This window comes from Xiphophorus maculatus, chromosome 18, assembly GCF_002775205.1.
Source record: "Xiphophorus maculatus strain JP 163 A chromosome 18, X_maculatus-5.0-male, whole genome shotgun sequence".
NCBI classification, from domain to species: Eukaryota; Metazoa; Chordata; class Actinopteri; order Cyprinodontiformes; family Poeciliidae; genus Xiphophorus; species Xiphophorus maculatus.
The window spans coordinates 22,520,057-22,540,044 of NC_036460.1; the positions used below are offsets into that span (position 1 = coordinate 22,520,057).

Below are 19,988 nucleotides of genomic sequence, written 5' to 3' on the forward strand. Positions count from 1 at the left end.
GTTACCAGAATTTGTTTGACAATGTGAAACATTTAAAATGGATTTTTAAAAAAAGCAGAAACAGAAAAATTCTATAAGGTGGCAAATAGTTTTTCACAGTACGGCATACATAGTCCAACAGCAGAAATGCTTAGCAAATGTTACATAAACAGCATTTAGTTGCAATCTGTTGTTCTGCTGGAGACAAAAGCACACCTGTGTGATGAGGAATTTAGTTAGCCTCTCCGGCAGCCTTCCCTTCTCGCTGGAAAGGATCATCTCCAGCATGTCACCATGCAGCTTCTCCATCACCACAAACACTTTCTCTGGGGTTTCAAACATACACTCCAGGTTCACTATTCCCAGATGTCGCAAGCTCTGGTTGAAAGAAAACAGAGTTTGGTCAAGAAGTTGTAAGCAAGTTGAAAACTTTGGAGAGTGAGAGAAAAACTGAGGTGAGTGAATTGAAGAATTGTGTAAGACGTGTTTCGATAAAGTTAGGTTTAAAATGGCAAGGATGCATCTGAAGGTGTGTAACAGAGGGGGAAAAAAAGCAGACTTTCACATGCATGCAAAAACAGGAAGGCACAGTTACACACAATGTCAGCGTGAGACCATAAACCACAGGAAATATAATGTGAAACAAGATGAGGAACCTTTTAAAGAGTTATTAGTAAACACACCCTGTTCCATAAAATAGAATATAACTGAAAATTCCCTTTACTTCAGTAACTCAATTCACTGAGTAAATGAATCATATTATAAATTAATTACACACATGCTGACACTTTAGAGCCTTTAGTTCTGTTAATTATAATGATTTTCAACCTATAGCTAATCTAAACATCATATGTAGGATTAGGATGTTACATCAAACCAATTTCAGAAGCACAGAAAAGTGGAATTAATTAAAAGTATATTTAATACCTGCCTAATTTGTTTTGTCTAAAGCAAATTTGTTATTGAACTGGTCAACTCTGGTCTGTAAATAGTGAATCTACCTCCACCTGCTGGTTAAAAGAATATACCTGAGCCATAGACCATAAAAGAACTTAATCCAAAAGCAGTCTGTAGTTATAAAACATCAAATTACAATGCTTCAGTGAGCCCAGTGACTCTAAAGAACCAAATGAACTGTTAAAAGACACGCTGCATCTACTTTGCTAATTCAAGTCTCAAGGATTATAGTATAGTGAAGTATTTTCAAAAGGCTGGTCCACCTTTTAAGTTGGACCACTTTCATTCCAACCAAGACAGGTTTATTGAGGCCACTAAAGTCACAACCTTCTCGCCTGAATCACAAGGGGAGACATGTGAGAATATGATTTATCAACCAAAGCATCAAGTTCAACACCATCATCCCAGACTCTCTGGTGAACCTAACTGTTTTCCTCGTCCATCACCTCTTTAATAAAGTGCAGCAGCATAAGGTAAAACCTTTGACCAATTTCTCCTCGTTTTACACACTGAGCAATAACGCTCCTCAGGGCGGTGTGCTAAGCCTACTACTTTGCTTTGCACACATGAGTGTACTTCCACCTATTCTGGAAACTCCATCCTAAAATTTGCTTATGACACCACTGTGGTTAGGCTGATCGCAGGTGGCAGTGAAAACGATTGAGGTTCTAGTCATGACAGATTGGTGCTACTCAAATAATCTGCAACTGAAATCCACAAATCAACAGATCTGATCTGAAACACGCCATCTTTTTGCTGACCCCAGATAACGTCTGCAACCCTCACTGCCTAACCAAAGGAAGAAATATTTCACAATGTCTTTCACAAGAGAGTTGACATCTACACCAACACCAGCTAGCAGTGGATTAAGTTAAGATTAACAGACTGGAAAACAGATTTAGCTCAAAAACTACAACCGCACTGAGTATGAACATACACTAATCTCAGTTGAAAGGTAAAAATTTTAATTTTTAGTTATTCATATTTCATATCTTGCTCAGTGCAACAACATAGTCATATTCAATCAATTGAAATGTTACTTTTAATCTATTGTTATTAGTATTGACAACCTTTAAGCAGGTATTAAACCTACTTTTCAGAAAGGCTACATTTCTGCATTAAAATGTTTTTTATTGATCTGATGTAATATACTAATCTTAAATATCCTGTTTTCTTTAACTGTAAGTGGAAAATCATCATAATCAACAGAAATAAATGCTTTAAAACATCAATGTTTGTGTAATTAAGCTACATAATGTGCTTTACTTGATGATAAAGTTCCTGAAGTAAATGGACTTTGTCATAATATTTCAAGTTATTGAATGGGCCTGTACAAGTTACAGTGTAGGAGTACAAGTCAAATGTTTTCAGTGTGTAAAAGATTGACGCCATTAAGTTTTGAACTGTGAGCTAGTGCTTCAACTTCATTGCTCCACACATTGTGGGCATTCTCCAGCTTCAACATATAGTGCTCTCTGCTGGTCACCTTCATTATTACAACATTTCGCTGCCTATCAGCACATGTGCATTTGTTTGCATTATTTACAGTTTCCTGTACTTTAATGTAAAGCCTTCTCCTCTGATTCAGATACTGATTTAAATTACTTTCTATTTGCAACAGACAGTTTTATGTTGAAGGTTGTTTTGTTAGGGATGTTCATCAAAATGTCTGACATAAAACTGTTCGATATTCTGTTAGTTTTCTTATCTTCAAGTCTCTTGGTAGGTGAATGATTAATAATAAGCAAGTTTATAGGAGAAATTAGAAAAATACAGATGACAATTCATGATATGAAAAAATAAACACTAAAGGTATCAAGAATCAGTTCACCTTTCAATATTCTTTTACTAAACAGAGTACTATATTCTTTACTAGAATGCCTATCACAAAATGCTAGTTCTCATATCATTTTAAGACTTTAAATAGGGTTCTTAAAAGCATGTTATTGTACAGATAGTATAACGTGTGTGTTCTTACTTGCAGGATGGCCACCTCGTTCCTCAGCTGGCTCTCTTGTTTGGTGGGAAATCGGAGCTTGTCAATGACTTTGACAGCAACGTCTCTTCCTGTCTTTCTGTGCTTTCCTGAAATTATTTATGTAAATTTTAAAATGTTTGAAAAGCAGACATTCTTCTGTTAGGGCCTGAGTAAAATCATCAGTCCACTATTGTTTATTTTTCTTTTTTTAAATTTGTTTCTTCTTAAATGCAAGTACCAACATTACATTTGTTTGTGTTGTTTTGTGTTAAATATATATACGCTAGATTTATACATATACGTGTTTTTCACATGATACAGCAACCTATAACTGTGTCATTGTGACTATGTGTGTTCACATACCTCCATAAACTACACCAAACTGACCAGATCCAAGCACTTCATCAGCAAAAATCTGGTACACTGTGCCAATATCCTGCAAGAGAAAAAATTATTTCTCCAGGTGAAAATGCTGTTTGATGAGAAAAAAAACCCAAAACAAACTTGGACCAAAGAAAACTGAGTGAAAAGTCATACCACATTCTCTTGGATTTGGCTGTTGGAGACAGAGATGCTGATAGAGGCTTGTCCTGAAACAACATCCAAATGCTACAGGTTGGGTATGCTACACGACATGTTTCTGAATAGTACCTCAAAATCACTGGAACATTTCTCTGCACTACCACATACAACAAGTTACATTTCCAAAGAAACATCTTAGCATGCTTTATTTAAGCACTTGCTCTTTTTTTATATCCTTAAACTTACTGTGTGGCGTATGCCCCTCAGCCGGCGGGGCATCCTGAAAGATGACTGGCATGAGCGCCTGGCGAATGGCGAACTCCCAGGAGTTTGCCACCTCCCGCCCAATGCCACTGTTGGGCTGCACCATACTTGGGGAGGGGGGTGTCTGGGGGTTGCTGGTGGACAGTGAAGGAAGGGTATTGGGGTCTTCCCCGACAAAGTAGCACATAGTGCCTGTGATGAGCTCAAAGCAGTGAGGATTGGTGCCTTGTGGGACTAGAGTGAAGTCAGTAGCAGGACGCACCTCCAGAATCTCAGAGAGGGGGATCTCCTGCAGTAACATGGATGCATTGGTGAGGAACAGAAAGTGTACAATTCATAAGCATACTTCTAGAATCAGCAATACGTACTTTGTAGTATTTGTTGGAGGTGTTGTTCTGGAACAAGATGATGCACTTGCAGTCCAGGCGCCAGTAGTGCCTCTTTCTCTGTCAGGGATTAAGGTTGGAGAGGATGGGACAGCAGAAGTAAGACAACACTGAGGAACACGACGGGTAAAAGGACAACAACTGAGGAAGAGCTGCATGAAAAAGGATCACTTCAGATCTGAAGTGGTCACATTAGATAACACAACAGATAAGCTACAGGATGCAAGGGTAAACATAAAAAAGAAGGTAAATAAAGAAAAGGGAAAGGACGGAAAGGAAAGAGTGTAAGTGCAGCCAGAGAGGAAACAGTCTAAAAGTCTACAGAGATAAATAAATTTCTCTAAAGGTCAAATGTAGCTTTTGCACATCAGTAGAAAGACTGGGTAGCAAATCCAATTTCAGACTGAATTAACCACATATTTGCCGAGTGCTTCAGCGTCAACGGAAAAAGTCAACTCTATCTTCAATTTCCATCCATTCACTCCCAAAAGCACACCAGCACATTCAAATATGGGGTGGAAAAAAGAAGCAATAAAGGCTGAAACCAAGCGATCAAGGTCAAAACCGCTGTGAGAAAAGCTACTCAAAAGGAAGCAGAAGCAACATTCTGCTGTAATTTATGGAAAATATGCAAAGAAAATCCAATTTATTCCTGTAATGAATTGATCTGAACCTTCAAGTTAATTTTCTTTCCCAGTAGAAGTCATTTAGATTTGGATTTCAGACCTTCGTATTGGAATCATAGGATATGTACCAGTGTGTCCTTGTTGCTGTAGTGAACCATCCATCCTTCCTTAATAGCTGTGCTGGATCGTCGAGTCGTTTGCCTCACCGACTGGACAACCCTCATCAGTGGGATATTAGCGCTAGGAAAAAAAACCCACAAAACGCAAATTGAGGCATCTTAAAATTAAAAAGAAATGCATTCCAAGTCTGGGTTAAACTCTGTCCATTATAACAAAAGCATGAGTGTAAACCAAATCAACCTCCTAATGGACGTACAGTACAATTAGGTATTAATTAGCCATTTCCTGTGCTGATTATTATTATTAATGAGGTTACTTTGAAATGCAGTTGAAATTGTAAAGGGACCACAGTTAACATGCAGCACTTCAGAAAAACAGTAAGCTGTTGGATGTGGTGTGATGCTTTCCCCGTTTGTTTTTTTGTTGTCTAAATATGGCAAGCGATCTGAAAAAGAAAAATGGTGACGATCTTTTGCTGTTTGCAATCGGTGAAGAAGCCTTCTCGCCAAACATCAGCCCTTATTATATAATAAGTACAATGCTGTATTTTTTGGTTAATGTTTATTGTTGAGTGTGTAAAAATGAAGAAACAAGGTCAGGGTTAGGGTTAGGTTACAAAAAAAGAAAAAAAAAGTGCATTTCAATAAAAAACACAACAGTTTTGTGACCTGTGAGTATTTTCACTACTTTGCTTATTGTGCCAAAGGTTTGTAAGTAAGTAACAATAGTTTGGAAACCACTCGTCTAAAATCTCCTCATACCTTTGGTCTCCGCCTGTCCCATCCTGGTTGTTGTCTGGAGAAAAGGACCCGGGGATGCTGCAGGCCTCATCTGAGTCATCCATTGAAGACTTGTCCGAGGTGTCGTACTCACTGCTGAAGTCCATGGGCATTTCGGTGTCGGCGCTGGGACTCAACATGTCTAGTGCAAGAGCAAAAAGGAGAGAGGGTCTGAGTTAAACCGGATTAAAACAAATCTATTCAACAAACCGTGAAAGCCACCACTGTTTGCTACTTCTATGCCATTACAATTATTACTACTGGCACTGAGAAATAGTAAAGACACTGTTTAGCTGAATTTTAAGAGAAAAGCACACCTTTACCAGCCTGATAAAAAAACCAGCACCTTGTACTCCGCTTTGCTTCGCACAGAGCTGTAAGCGAGATTTGAATTGAGCGAAATAGAGCAAGAAAGAAACGACCAGGCCTCATGCTTGCATGCATCTGAGCACTGATTATACTTACCACAGTTACTTCTGTTGTCTGAAGAGATAAAAACATTAGGGCCAGTGAGTTTTAGTATTATTAGACAATACGTCATTTGGAATATTTAAAATATATAACATGGTTATTAGTTCTAACAAAGAAAACATGCATGTTTAATCAAATCATGCAGCTTACACACAATGCAGCCAAGTAAATACATTAAACATAGGATTTATGTCTTTGCTCACCTCCAATGGTCTCCCCGAGGCAATCATTAGGAACCTTATATGCACAGCGTTTATGGCAATTGAATTTACAGTCTAGGAGGAATACAAGAAAAGGTTCATTTCAACGGAGCTATTAAATATTAAATGATTTATTTATTATTTCACAGAAGTGACTTAAAAACACATCCCTGTTCATCTGTGCTCACCTTTGCACTGTAGACCCTGCCTGAACAATCCTCGGAGAAGTCTCTTGCAGTACTGGCACACCGTTGGCCGTGTGTACGAGTGAATAGCAAATGTGTGGGGCACCTTCACCTTCGTCATCAGGATCTTGTCCAGATGAACAGGCCGGCCTGTGTAGAAGCGCCGCGCCTCACTAGGAGTCCGTGGCTTGGAAGATAGAGAAGGACAAAAACTGTAATATTGAAGGTGATTTAGCTTAAAGAGAAAAAAGAATTAAAGAATGCTATCTACTCTTGGCGATATGTTTTCATTACATTACGGTGTGTCCTTAGCATTTCACAGTATTAAAAAAAACAACAAAATTTCACTTGCTCTTTTAAGTGTTGTATTATTTTGACTTATGTCTAAAGTTGGAATCTGGATATGTGAATTACATCGAAGCCAACTTTTAAAGTAAAAAAACAAAAGAACAAAGATATAAACTGATTGATATGTACAGGGACCAATAAATATTACAAACAGTGTGGGAGAATTGCAAATAATCAAAATAGGAGAAAGGAAAGTGTTACTTTAACATAAGCTTCATCACCATTGCTGTACTGGACATGCCATAGTAATTCTGTATTTAATGAGACACAAATTGTCAGAGGTGTAAATAACCAGGTTTTAAATCCATGCCATTGCTATTGAATTTGATATTTCTATTGCGACAAACTCAAAATTGGAAAATAAAGTTTCAGATTAAAAATGTAAAACATAAATAAACTTCATTCCTGAACTTCATAAAATACAGAGGGGTAATATATTTCTTCTTTCCTTATGGCATAACACTGTCAAGACAGTAATGCTTTAGAAACATTGCATTTGTGCTTGTTAGAAAACATTTGAATACAGTCAATGTATATGTTTTAGTGTTAATGTAACGATTAGAAAATTAAACACAAGTGCTTTACATCCTTTCAAAAAACATTATTTCAGAAAGCAAAATCATCACGTGCATGTGCTGCTTCTAAAGATTGTGCATGGTGTAAAGTTATTTGTTGGGTAATGTATCTCTGGATATATGTATGCCAAACATTGTGGTTAGCAGGTATCAACAGATGTATCACTGCAACGTTTGCAGCTAAAACAGATCTCTGAGTGCTTCTTTACCCAAAACAATTGCATGCAGCTGTAGAAAATTATTACACAACAGCAGTATGGATGTGAGCCAGCACTGCACAGTTGACAGTTGGGGAGTCAAATGATGATTCCAAACCCGTCGATGTCCAAGACAACATTTTGACAGACCAGAAACTGTCAATCAATTTATTTTCTTTTACGGCTACATTTAAAAAGTTGTTTGCTTTAACTAACTAACTGTGTTGCTGTTTGTGTAAAACTACTGTGATTGTAGACAACTACGTGTGGAATGTAGTCCTGCAAGGTATTTTGGATATCCATCTGAAAACCTCCAAAGCTGCATGCCTTTGTCACAAAGACATTGAAAGCAAACATGTTTGAAGGCCTGAGTAAAAATGTCTCCATTGCCAAAAAAATATGTTTTTTTAATTAGTATTTCAATGAATATTATCAGCTACAAAACCACCGTACTGATGCAAAAATGATCAACTAGCCGAAGGTTATTTTGGGAAATGGTCTTGCTTTATTTATTTATCAAACTGACATACACCACAGAGCTCTGTGTATGAATTACCATTTGTGTGTGAGAGCGAATTAAACTGGTTTCTTCAGAGCAGGTGGAGGCTGTCCCCACGCTGTAGACTGACTCGCTGGTGGAGAGACGCAGGGACTGACTGCTACTCAGAGAAGTGGTGGACAGCCGTCGCTTGCGTGCTCCACTGCAGTTATTCGGGATGCTGAATGCACAGCGCTTGTGGTAGTTCAGCCCACATCCTGCAGGGGGATGCACAGATCAAAGAATCAGATAGGTAGAAATAAACAGTGCAACAGAGAGGAGGAGAAGAAGAAGAAGATTTGTGGGTTGTAAGAGAGCACTTCAGAAGAGATATCTTTAGGTGCCATTGCATGTCTTTTCTGATTATCATAGCATCCTCTGCTTCTCACCATCACACTTCAGGCCTTGTCTGACCAGTCCAAACAGCATCTCTCCACAGTGGTCGCAGAAGGCCGGGGCTCGGTACGAGTGCACATTGAGCGCATGGGGCCGAATCTGGAAATCTTCAAATGTGGCTGCCGCTAAAAAGAGACAAAAGTTAAACAGAGTAGCAGCTGTGGGTGTTAAAAATAAACGTCATGTCAGAGTAACTCAACATATAGCAGAAATATTTGATAGATTAGGGGTGCAGGTAAAATTGGAAAGCAGATTGATTTTCTCTCTGATGATGTGACCATACAGTTTGAAAGAGTAAAGGAACAAATTAGCCACGTGTGTATGACAGGCTACAGTAAAATAAGGCCATCTCTTCTGAACTGAAGCAGGCAGGAAGACAGGAAGAGAGCTGCTTTGCACTGTTGTTGGGGAAAGACTCACCTGAAAGCACCACTTCCACCAGATCTCCCTCCTGAATGTCACTTGTGGATTTGACCCGCTGGAGGACGTTGTTGGAAGTTGTGTCATGCTTGAACAGCAAAATCTTGTCATAGATGCCATAAAATCCACACTCTGGGAACTGCAACAAGAAGGAAAATATACATTTAACCATGGGTGATTTTAACTCAGCAATTTACAGTTTATAGACAAATTCAATTGTGTGAAACTGTTGCAAAAATAACATACAGCAAAAGTCATATCTAGTGTGTTAATACATAAATTATTAAATCATTATTGGCTTTAAAAGCTATTTAAATCTCCTCTCAGCTTCACAGACTCAGACATGACAGATCCCTGTATTTTATTATGCATTAAAGAAAGATGAAGCCAAACTGGAAAACTTAAAAGAAAAAAAAAAAAATCAGACACATCCCAAAACTCAGCTTAGATATAAAATAATAATAAGTCGTTGAAATTTAAAGGGTGTGTACTCATATTTTTGCAAGATCTGTGACAGTTAGACAATAATTTGTTGGTTTATTAGGAAAGCCTGAATTGAACCCTAAAATACGTATAACACAAGACAAGAGTTAAAATACGAACTTCAAATATAATTCAACCAAGAATGTGATACTAATTGTGGTGAACTAACGGTAAATGTTACATTTTCAACTTCATCACGATCAACTTTTCTCACAGAAAAAAAGAAAAAAAGCTTTAAATCGCAAATCAGGCTCGTGATAAATCAATGTTTTATAGGACTGTTAGGAATGCAACATATTTCAGTAAAACTATAAATTATAAATGTATTATTAGAAGAATATCCCAAAAACAGTAGAAAACAATCCATCAAGACACAAATGCAACATATGTACTTCTATCTCTTGTTTGCTATTTGATTTTATTTTTTTAAATATTAATTATTTTTGTCTTTGTATGTTTATACCATGACAAAACTAAGTATTAAAAATCAAAACATTAAGGAGGATTTTTACAAAGTCATAATTTTACATCAGTTGTTAAAAAATAATGTAGAAATAAGGTGAACAAACTTACAACCAAAATTCTAAAAATCTGCCTTTCGCATTATATTTTAGATAACACTTTGACACAAATTAATTGAAACAAAAACAGACAGACAAGTGCACATTTAATGTACGCAACCTACACCTCAAGCAATATGAAATGGAAGAGCATTGAAACTCCTAAAGCAAGTTTTAATCCACAAATGTTTTCAATAACCTTTGAGAAAAGAGTGTTCACAAGTCCCCAGAATCCCAGAAGTGAAATAGATTCACGGTTTTCGGACTTCATAAATTCAGGTAAACAAATACACTCACACACCCCAACACGCGCACATTAGCACACATGCTAATACGACCAGGCCACCTGTCAAGCAACTCGATCAATGTGGACGGAAACACAAAGGAGTAACTGCATCCTATCTTCCCATCAGTCATATCCAAGTGTACACACAAACATGCTCTGGTGTTTCCATGAAGCTTTTCCACGGATATGAGATGAGAATGTCTATCAGAAGTCAACTGAGCAAGGGAGGCTGATACAGGGAAACCCTGCCCTCATGAATAGTTAACGCAGTCTGGTTCACTTCAGTGGCCACACCACACAGGACACCACAGACACACGCACAGTTTTAAAATAATTTTCTCTTGTAGCAGGTAAAAAATAAGCTCAAAATGAGGAACAGAAAGAATGACTTAATCTATACAGTTGGACAGACTGCTCCCTCACGTGAAACCATTCAAAATGGTTATCTTCGCTCACTGTTGTGTTGCTTTCCCATTGTTGAGTCAAGATTCACCATCTGGCCAGACTCTAACTACTTACAGGAAGGGGGACCGTGGTCTCCACCTTCAAATGACACAATAACACAAATACACCTTCTGGCTAACCAACAGGCACACCCTCCTAACAAACACAAACACACACCCTGTCTTTTTCCCCCCTTTCCCTCTTTTTTTCCCCCTACAGCACAAACACAGTCTGTCTCTTAGTTCCCCAACATGCTCTCCCAATCAACCACATCACAAAATCCAGGCCTGGCTTGTAACGCTGCCAAGATACACAGCAAGTCCACCACGCCCCAGCTGCTGGCTACCGCTGCTGCCCACAGTCAACAACAAGACACAAAAAGCACATAAAGGTTGTCTTTTCAACATACATTCAAGACCTCTGACCTATTTTGAGAACGAATCAAACATTAACCATGTCAGAGTCAATGAAGTAAATCAAACCAAAACAATAAACTACAGTCATCCAAGTAACAAATGTGATTCACCTGATTTTTACTGAAGAATAACAAAGCTATTCTAAATAGCCTGTTACTCATGAGTTGTTAATGCATTTGACCTTTCGGTCATTTCAAGACAATAGTCTGGATTTTCTTGAGTGTGATGTACGCACTACTGGCTGACAATCCTTTGATGCTCAGAGTGACTCTGTTGTGGCACAAGTCTTTGCGAGAGCCTTTAAGCAAATGGGAGCCATTCTGTTAAGGACTTTGTAAATTAACGGCAGTGACTTGAGTTTGATGAGGATATAGTGCTAACCATGCAAATCACTCATATAGGATGCTAAAAAAGGGAACCTTGGTGTCATTCTGTTTTTTGTTTTACGATAAAAAAAAACACTGTTTTCCAGTGATGGTCCCCAAACACAATGACAGTTCACAGCAGGAAACTTGAAATAGCATCCCATTGAAATACTACTATCCAATATGCAAGGCAAGTAGAACTAGAGTCAACAGAATGGTATCATTGTCTTTGAAATGTGGAATTCTGCAAAGACTTTGTCAGAAGATAGAAAAGATCAAATGCCAAGGATCAATGCTCAGCATTTCTGACAGTGCATCTACTGAAGCTTCAAACTCAAACTTCCCTAAAAACTAAAATTAGACTCCAGTTTGTTTCTAAAGCGAATGGCGCTTACTGATAATAGAGTGTGTTATGGGGCAAGTTGTATGTTGTTCGGAGGCATAGAGAAAGAAATACAGTTTTAATGCATGCTGACAGCAGAAACAGCTGATCAGACACGTGAGGTACATAAATGTTTGCTACATCAGAACTTAGAAATTTGTTTCCATCTCCCCTTTAGCGCAGTAACTCTTTTTCAGAAAAGCCAAAAAACACATCAAATAAAACCTTTTTTGAGAAAATGAGAAAGTTATTTTGAATTGTAATATTTTCATCTATTTCTCATCGTTTCTAATGCATTACATCAACATGGGCATAAAAACATGGCTATTGTCTTTTTCTAAATGTCTGTAAATTTCTTTCTTTGAAAATATACAAATTAAAATGAAAACTATTTCTGTTAATTGGGGTGAAAAAGTATTTTTAGGCCTGAAAAAACATGTAATGGAACAGGGACAATGTGACAGAGATATTTCCCTCTTTTCATTTCTTTTTCAGATTTTCTCTTTAAGTTTTAGGTTTCTTTTTAATCCTGACAGACGCCTTCAGGAACGGTTCTGGCTCCTAGACAATTAGACAATACAGACATCAATAAACTCAGACTTTACTCTTTTCCACCAACAGCAGCCCAAAAGCTCTGTGACAGCAGTGATTCATGTAATAGTTACATGAATCAGTACATAGCACTGCCACAACTGAGACTCAGAGCTGCCATGTGTAATTACAAAACACCCACAGAGCCTATATCAGAACAGACTTCAAGCTCACAATCCACCACCAATCGTCGTCTACAGGGGATTCTTAATGCCAGCCAGTCTACCATAAACTCCCCGCTGTTGCCGTCACAGCTCTTCTCGATCCTCAAAACGTAAGAAACAAGGCAAGTCATAAAATCCTCCACCGACTGTTCAAAAAACACTCAATTCCCCAACCGCAGAAAGTGACTGCCAAGACTACGCAGACCACACCTTTTTACCACACCACTGAAATGCATAAGATTCAGACTCCACAAACCACTGCTGGCTTCAGAAAAATACCCGCTTTTCTTAATCTCGTATTCAGTTTACTGTGGGAGCAGAAAGTAGAACGAGGATAAAACATCTGATTTCAATTATAGCATTATGAGAAAAACGTACAGGTCGTCAGTTAATATAATCACCCCATACGTTTGTGTACACAGCGTACGTTAGGTCGTGCATGTAAAAGTATTGTTACTTGGGATTATGTGAATGTGTGTTCAGTCTGCAAACAAAAAGCAGCATGTGATATTACATTTACTGTACAGGTAGCATGCCTTGCCTGGAGGGGAGGCAGCTCTCACGCTGCAGTCTTTATGTTGTCAAGCATCAGGTTTCTCACTGTTTCCTGTGTCATTCTATTCAATCTTTGGACCAATGAACTTATTATAAGTGAAATTAATTATGGATTAGGCGTTCTTCACACAGTCATTTGATTCTATTCCCAAAACACTCATTTTCCTTGGTTGTAAACAAAGCAATGGGACACTATTGATGAGAGGGAACGTCAAATTTTACTGCTATTTTAGCAGCTAATAAAATTGTCGTGAAGAAACTCCATCATCTCCATAAACTGATTGGTGTATGTTGAAGTTTTAGACGCTGTGAAATTCCTTCATACAACTTAATTTTTGAAATCATTTCAAAATATATGTTTGGATTGAGAAACAAAAGGAAAAAGAATCTTTAAAGGGGACTCGTCTTTTCTTGGTGTATGGGCTACACAAAAAATGTGCATTACATTTTCTACACAAAATCATTATAAGACATTGAGATTTCATTTTGCTAATTTAAAGCTAGTTTCAGAATGACCAAACAATAAGCCAATATTTGATATGAACCAATAATCTACCAACCACTTCCTGTTGTGGTTAACTTTGTGCTGTCATCAATTCAGGGTTTATTTCATCAATAAATGCTAAATTACAAAAGTAGTCAATTTTAGTGTAAGATTATTTTTGTTTGTCCTGTTGGGTCACTTTTGTTTCACTTTTCGTGTGGGTTTATCGAAAAGCTACAGGGTGGTTTATCTAAAGATAGACCATCTTTAAATAAAGACTCAGCATGTGTGAATAACACAAAGACTTTTATGTCCCGCTAAGAAAGAAACTTGACTTCTGCTTTTCATCCTCCCTGTCACTTCCCCTCCAGCAACTCAGCATGAAGCGCCTTCAGCCCCCCAGCCCATATGAACTAGCGAGTTAGGGTTTCTGATCAGGAAAATACTAAAACACAAATAACTGAAACACGTGTGCAACTTTTAATGAAAATGTAGTCAAAAAACAAAACTATATCAGTCACAGGTATTATTTACTCTGCAGATACTCCTTTCCATATTTGCCTCAAATAATTTTAAACATGCAAAATATCACTGAATATATGGCAACTTTAACTTTGACAACAGGGCTACACACAAGTACATTAGATAAGGGACAACTTATGATCCTGTTAGATCGTTTGGCTTTGCAGTGGTGATTTCTTCAAAATAAAATAAAAGTTTTTTCCGAAGGGGGAATTTCACAACATCTCAGTACTATTTAATCACACATTTAAGCGATGTCTTTTGTAGATTATCATAGTCAGTTATTGACTCTGCATCATACATATTTTATTGTATGTGTTATGACTAGCTATTTTACTCTGTCACTTCCGAGCCATAGGAAGTGGTAACGTCGGCGCTGTGGTTCTCTGCCCTGTCAAGGTGTAAAATTAGGTCTGGGCAAAGATGCAACACATACCTCATAAATAAAGATGATTTTTTTTAAATAAACCATATCTGAAAAAAGAAATAAAACTATAAACTTGAATACTCAATAGTCTTCAATTACTGAGTCTATTTGAGTGGAAATCTCTAATCTTGCATTTTTGCAGGCTTATCTGTATGAAGTAGAAGGTAATTCTGACCCGTCCCCCAGTGGTATTATGAACACCATCACACATAACGAATCGCAGTGATGTGTTAACTCAGAAATATGAAGTCGTGTGTCGTTAGCATAATCCATGCAGTAGCACATTTATTACCCTGTCTTTGTTTGTGCTCAGATTTATTACAGTTTTACAAAATAGTACCGGTTTGCTAAATAAGTTCTATATCAATCTCATACAGTGCCAGAGTGGTGATTAAATAAAATGAAAAAACTGTGGCGCACTGCGGGAGAAGTCATAGTAACAAAGCTAAAAGGAATACCATGATGTTGAAACCACACTTCACTTGTCTTTTAGTGTGTGTGGGAGGGGAAGGGGGGGACATATGACATATGAAGTGAGATGTTCCAGAGTGCAGGGGCTGGATTGGTGTTTACACAGCCCAGTTCATAGGAAAAACAACCCCTTTCTGGAGAACTGGAGCCAATCTTCATCTAATGTCAATGGGAGCTCAGAAAATGGGACGGAGCATGACTAAATGTCAAGGCTTACCAAATGTGATATTCTAAGTCCTGTCCACGGAATGACCTCTGCGGCGTTACATGCTCCTCCAGACCGATGTGATCTCTGGAACAGGAGCTGATTATCACAACAGGAACCTAATCCGGCGGCTTTATAGCCAAGAGGAAACCCACTGCATCCCCTCAAACCCAGACATTGTTCAAACATCCACATCTTACTGTGTGACAAATAATAAGGCCAACCTCCTCCCCACCCTGGCACACGTGCGCATTCACACTTGCGGTCTCAAGGACTACTGTGGCGATTTATGATAAACCTATATTCACTGTGTCTGTGTGCATTTCTCTCTTAAACGCCACAGTCCTAATTGTGTAACTGTAACTCGCTCACCTCATTAACGCACACAGGGGGTTTCAGAAAGAGCCTCACCTTTCTGAAAACAATGAGGGCTTTAATGGAGGATTGCTCCGGCAGCAAGCATGCAAAGACGTCAACGTTCTGCACTCACTGGCTCTTGACATCAACTCGGTGCAACACAGGAATTTTCCCTTTTGTGCTCGCGGAGTTCGTAATGGAACAAATGTAAAACTGGCTCTCTGGGCTATTTTTAAACCTGGTGAAGTCATATGCTGGCAAAAAAAATAAATAGCGGATCATCAACAAACTACAACCATCTCCGTGTCATCAGCTACCTGTGGAGTCTGGATGTCTAAGAAGATCAGTTGGGGCCTTGGGAAATAGTTATACTACATATCAACAAGAATGATATGTAGTATACTTTCTAAATCGCATAGCAATTTAGAAAGTAGAGATGTGCCGATCGATCGGCCGGCCACCGATCATAATCGGCCGATTTCCGTGAAAAAGTGTATGATGGGTGATCGCCCATCACTGTCTCTTGTTGCCGATTACCCGTATCTCACTTCTCAGCCTGCGTGTGCAGCTGATCTCCTCTTTCCTTCACACTGCGCAAGCGCGCAGCAACAAATCCTGTCGTGTGATACTATAACGCTCTGAGAGTGAATGGGGAAGTTCACGTGTTGCGGCGGAAAATTACCTCAGGGGTGAACCATGTCAAAATGCATCAACACAACGAATCTAATGTGACATTTAAAAAAACAAACACTTGACGGAGTTTGGCTACATGGAGGCTCAACGCAAGGAAAAAAATGACATCCGGAGCGGCCAGATAGCAGATAAAGCAGCACACTACTACAATAACATCAACAAAGATTTCACATATTAAAACTTTCGCTATGTCCAAACATGAGAGATAATTTATGAAGAAATAAATAATAATCGATCTCCTCTCCCTCCTCCTGTATCCTGCAGAATTACTCCGCTCAGTAAGAAACGACCAATCAGAACCAGCATTACTCAGCCAGCCGTACTCTTAGGAAGTTTTGATTCAGTAACCCATGATTGTTTATTTTGATGCAACCTGCATTTGACTTTGGATTACTGTTTCCCTCTTTTACTAGACATTATTTGCTATAGGCCGTGTTGTGAGACTTATTTGACTCATGTATAATTTAGGGTACAGAGAGCCTTACTGTTAAATGTTGTTTAACAGGTTGCAGGTTTTTCATTTGTTCTTTTGACCGAGTAGTTGCTGTATTGTGCCTGCAAGTATATTGCATGTTTAGGTTAATTAGGTGAATTTATTACAAGATCATTTTTTAATTTTGCCAGATCACATAGTACCATTTATAACCAACGCGAAAAATAAACAGTCAAACCAGGCGATCAGCAAAGATCGGTGATCGGCAGAGATCGGCCTCATGGGTGATCGGTATCGGAATCAGCAGCAAAAATCCTGATCGGAGCATCCCTATTAGAAAGCGATACGAACAGATTCAGCAAGCCCCAGGGCTTAAAGACAAAGAGAGATGAAGATGTGTCAAAAAAACCAAAACCTGACTAGCATGGTAACCCCCAGTGATGTCACACAGATCTTAAATCATCAGCAATGTGAGATTATCTTAAACATCTTGTTTTACCCAACAGGCAGATAAAAGGCATGTATGTTACTTTTCAGTGAAAGACCATGAAAATAATTTCAAATATATATTTTTAGTGGAAGAATTACAGATGAAATACAAGAACTTTTCTCTTTTTGGCACTGATGCTATCCCCGCCTTCTTCGTAAACAAGACACATCTGAGTACTTGAAAGATTCTAGAAAGTGACTGAAAGTGTGTTTACAGTCAAAGAGTGTGATTTCCTTTGAGGCGGTGGATCAAATGAGAGCTAATGCAGAGCTCAGAATAACAGGGAATAGAGGAGGGGAACACAACTCCAAAGTTTGCACACACACTTTAAGCGGACATGTTTGGAGTCGCTGAGTTATATCATATCTGTGTGACTTCTGCTGATTCACTACCTTCACATCCGACTCAGTAATGTAACAACAGATCAGATATTACCCTGGTTCTGGCTTTTATACTTTTGCGTATTAAGTCAAAGAGTGCCGGGTTATTCAGGCCTGGCTTTAAGCTGTTAAAAGAACCAGGATGTTGGAAAAGTATTGATAAACCTTAACTATTTCCACATTTTGTCACATTAAAAGTAACAAAAATAAGTATTTTAACTACTACTTACTGACGTCGGACCACTTTTTACAGTAACGAGTAATCTAACGCGTTACTATTTCAAATCCAGTAGTCAGACTACAGTTATTTATCGAAATCATTTTGCGTTACTATCTTCTTTTGTTATTTAATCGTACTTCCTCTACGCGTCTCGTCGAGTGACCGACGTCTCTATGCGACAGAAATGTAAACATTGGAGGGAGATGCGCATTTTGTTGGTGAAAAAACTGGAACTATTTTGAGTTTCTGTCGCCAAGTCCGATTATTATAAGCGGCTTTGGGCCTTTTTTTTTTTTTTTAAGTTGCTTGCAAATTTAATGAGTGGCGGGTTGCGCCTTTTTTTTGTACTGTTGTAACCATTAAACAATCTCCTCTTCAGTTCAACCTTATAAGTGGAGACACATTGTTGATGTTACCATTATAAAATAGCTTACAATTAAGTATTGGCAAAGATCAATGCAATTTTCACAGCATTGTTGTTAGCAGCTGGTGAAAGTAACTAAAAAAGTTACTTTTAATGTAATTTTGTTACTTTCCAAATCAAGTAGTCAGTAATCTAAGTTACTTTCTCAAGGAGTAATCAGTAATCCGATTAAAGTTACTTTTTCAAAGTAACTGTGCCATCACTGTTTATAATTATGATATTGTGGTGCTTGTAAAGCAGAAGGGCAATGACATGTGGCCAACAGTTTTCACTGGAAGCCTTTTACTACAAGTCTTTACCATTTTTGCACTTCTAGCCACTGGATGAAGCATGTCTAAGAAAAAGAAACTTTCAATTCTTGCTTAAATTCTCAGTTGAATTTGGGGACCAAATTTGAGTTCAGACTTTGATCACCTTATTTGACAAAAAGAAAAATGGCATCCTGAAGACCTGACCTTCAAAAATGCTCTCCAAGCAGTGTGATCGAGTCTGAGCTACCTAGGAAAGAAGAATGGGCCCAAACATCAGTCTAAATTTGCAAAAACTTGATTCTACAAAGCATCGACTCGTTGAGCTGAGTGCAAAATCACATAAAACATTTGAGATTTGTACTTGTTCACATGAACACCTTTACTTTTTCAGTGCTACGACCTACTTGGTGTTGGTCTGTCACATACAATCCCAATGAAATGGAATAAAGTTTGAGAGTCTAATGTGACAACATGTGGAAAGGAAGAGGAATTCATCATTTTTGTGAGGCACTGTTTCGGGGTCAGGTATCACACAGCGGCACTTGCGTAAGCTTCAGTGATGAATGGACAAATGCCATAGCTTGTGGTAACACTTAATCTGTGCATGTGCAAATATGTGCAACTTCAACTCTGGGGAAAGTTTTCTGTAGCATGATAATAAATACTCAATGACTGCAATTTATCTGGGGGAGAAAAAGAAAGACACATTTAGTCATACGAACTGTAGCTGCAAAGCCAAATATGCAGGTAAATTTGTATTTCTTGAAGTCACCGAGTCAGCTTAAGGCAGGATTTGTAGACGATTTAAAGTGTCAAAGTGGGAATGAAATGCTGCGTCAGGGCAAGCAGAAATGCGAGATCGCACAGCCACATTCCAGCAGCAGACATGGGAACAACCAACAAAACAGTTCAGATGACAGCTAAGAATGGCACATGATAAAGAGCAGAAGAAGAGCATGCGTCACCTCAGCTTAAACCATCAAGCTTTGAGACCCTCTGCATCAGCAAAAAAAAATTTTTCATTTGATTTGGCCGGGTTAGAAATTCTGCTAGACTTTCTGCTATTATTGTAGTACAATGAGACAAACTGTCATTTTAAAGTGACTCTACACACCAAGTAAAATACCCCTGAGCATCATCAAAGGCAGTTTTATAAGTGAAGAGCTTGTACAAATCTTTTTCTATGATGCCATTATAGAAGAAGCAACAAATAATATATAGCTGGAATTAAAAATGTCGGAAAATTCAACTACGAAGAGGCAGAAAATCTCTGCTAGGTTTATTGGTCTTTAAGCAGCGCTGTGAAATATAGATCTACAACACAGAAGTGTTGTTATTCTCCTTATTGATGTGTCGGATGATCTTCCGAGTTTGGAAAACACCTTTTGTTGTTTTCTAAAATAAACCTCGTTTAGATTCCGAGAAACCGAAGGAAGGATAAAAC

At 38.3% G+C, this 19,988-nt stretch overlaps 1 protein-coding gene across 2 annotated transcripts in view; it reads right to left on the minus strand.

The window, feature by feature from the left end:
* The window catches only part of prkd2 (protein kinase D2), a 46,229-nt gene that overhangs the window by 7,717 nt on the left and 18,524 nt on the right, over positions 1 to 19,988 (minus strand). The window contains exons 2-15 of one of the 2 annotated variants that reach the window (XM_023352081.1): positions 8,942 to 9,080; positions 8,515 to 8,646; positions 8,144 to 8,343; positions 6,471 to 6,654; positions 6,286 to 6,357; positions 6,077 to 6,094; positions 5,594 to 5,753; positions 4,841 to 4,952; positions 4,069 to 4,146; positions 3,683 to 3,989; positions 3,452 to 3,504; positions 3,278 to 3,350; positions 2,915 to 3,021; positions 196 to 357 (exon numbers count right to left, since the gene is read on the minus strand). In XM_023352081.1, coding sequence (XP_023207849.1) covers positions 196 to 357; positions 2,915 to 3,021; positions 3,278 to 3,350; positions 3,452 to 3,504; positions 3,683 to 3,989; positions 4,069 to 4,146; positions 4,841 to 4,952; positions 5,594 to 5,753; positions 6,077 to 6,094; positions 6,286 to 6,357; positions 6,471 to 6,654; positions 8,144 to 8,343; positions 8,515 to 8,646; positions 8,942 to 9,080 — 1,797 coding nt within the window. The remainder of the gene's footprint in view (positions 1 to 195; positions 358 to 2,914; positions 3,022 to 3,277; positions 3,351 to 3,451; positions 3,505 to 3,682; positions 3,990 to 4,068; positions 4,147 to 4,840; positions 4,953 to 5,593; positions 5,754 to 6,076; positions 6,095 to 6,285; positions 6,358 to 6,470; positions 6,655 to 8,143; positions 8,344 to 8,514; positions 8,647 to 8,941; positions 9,081 to 19,988) is intronic. The other variant, XM_023352082.1, reaches the window with a different exon arrangement.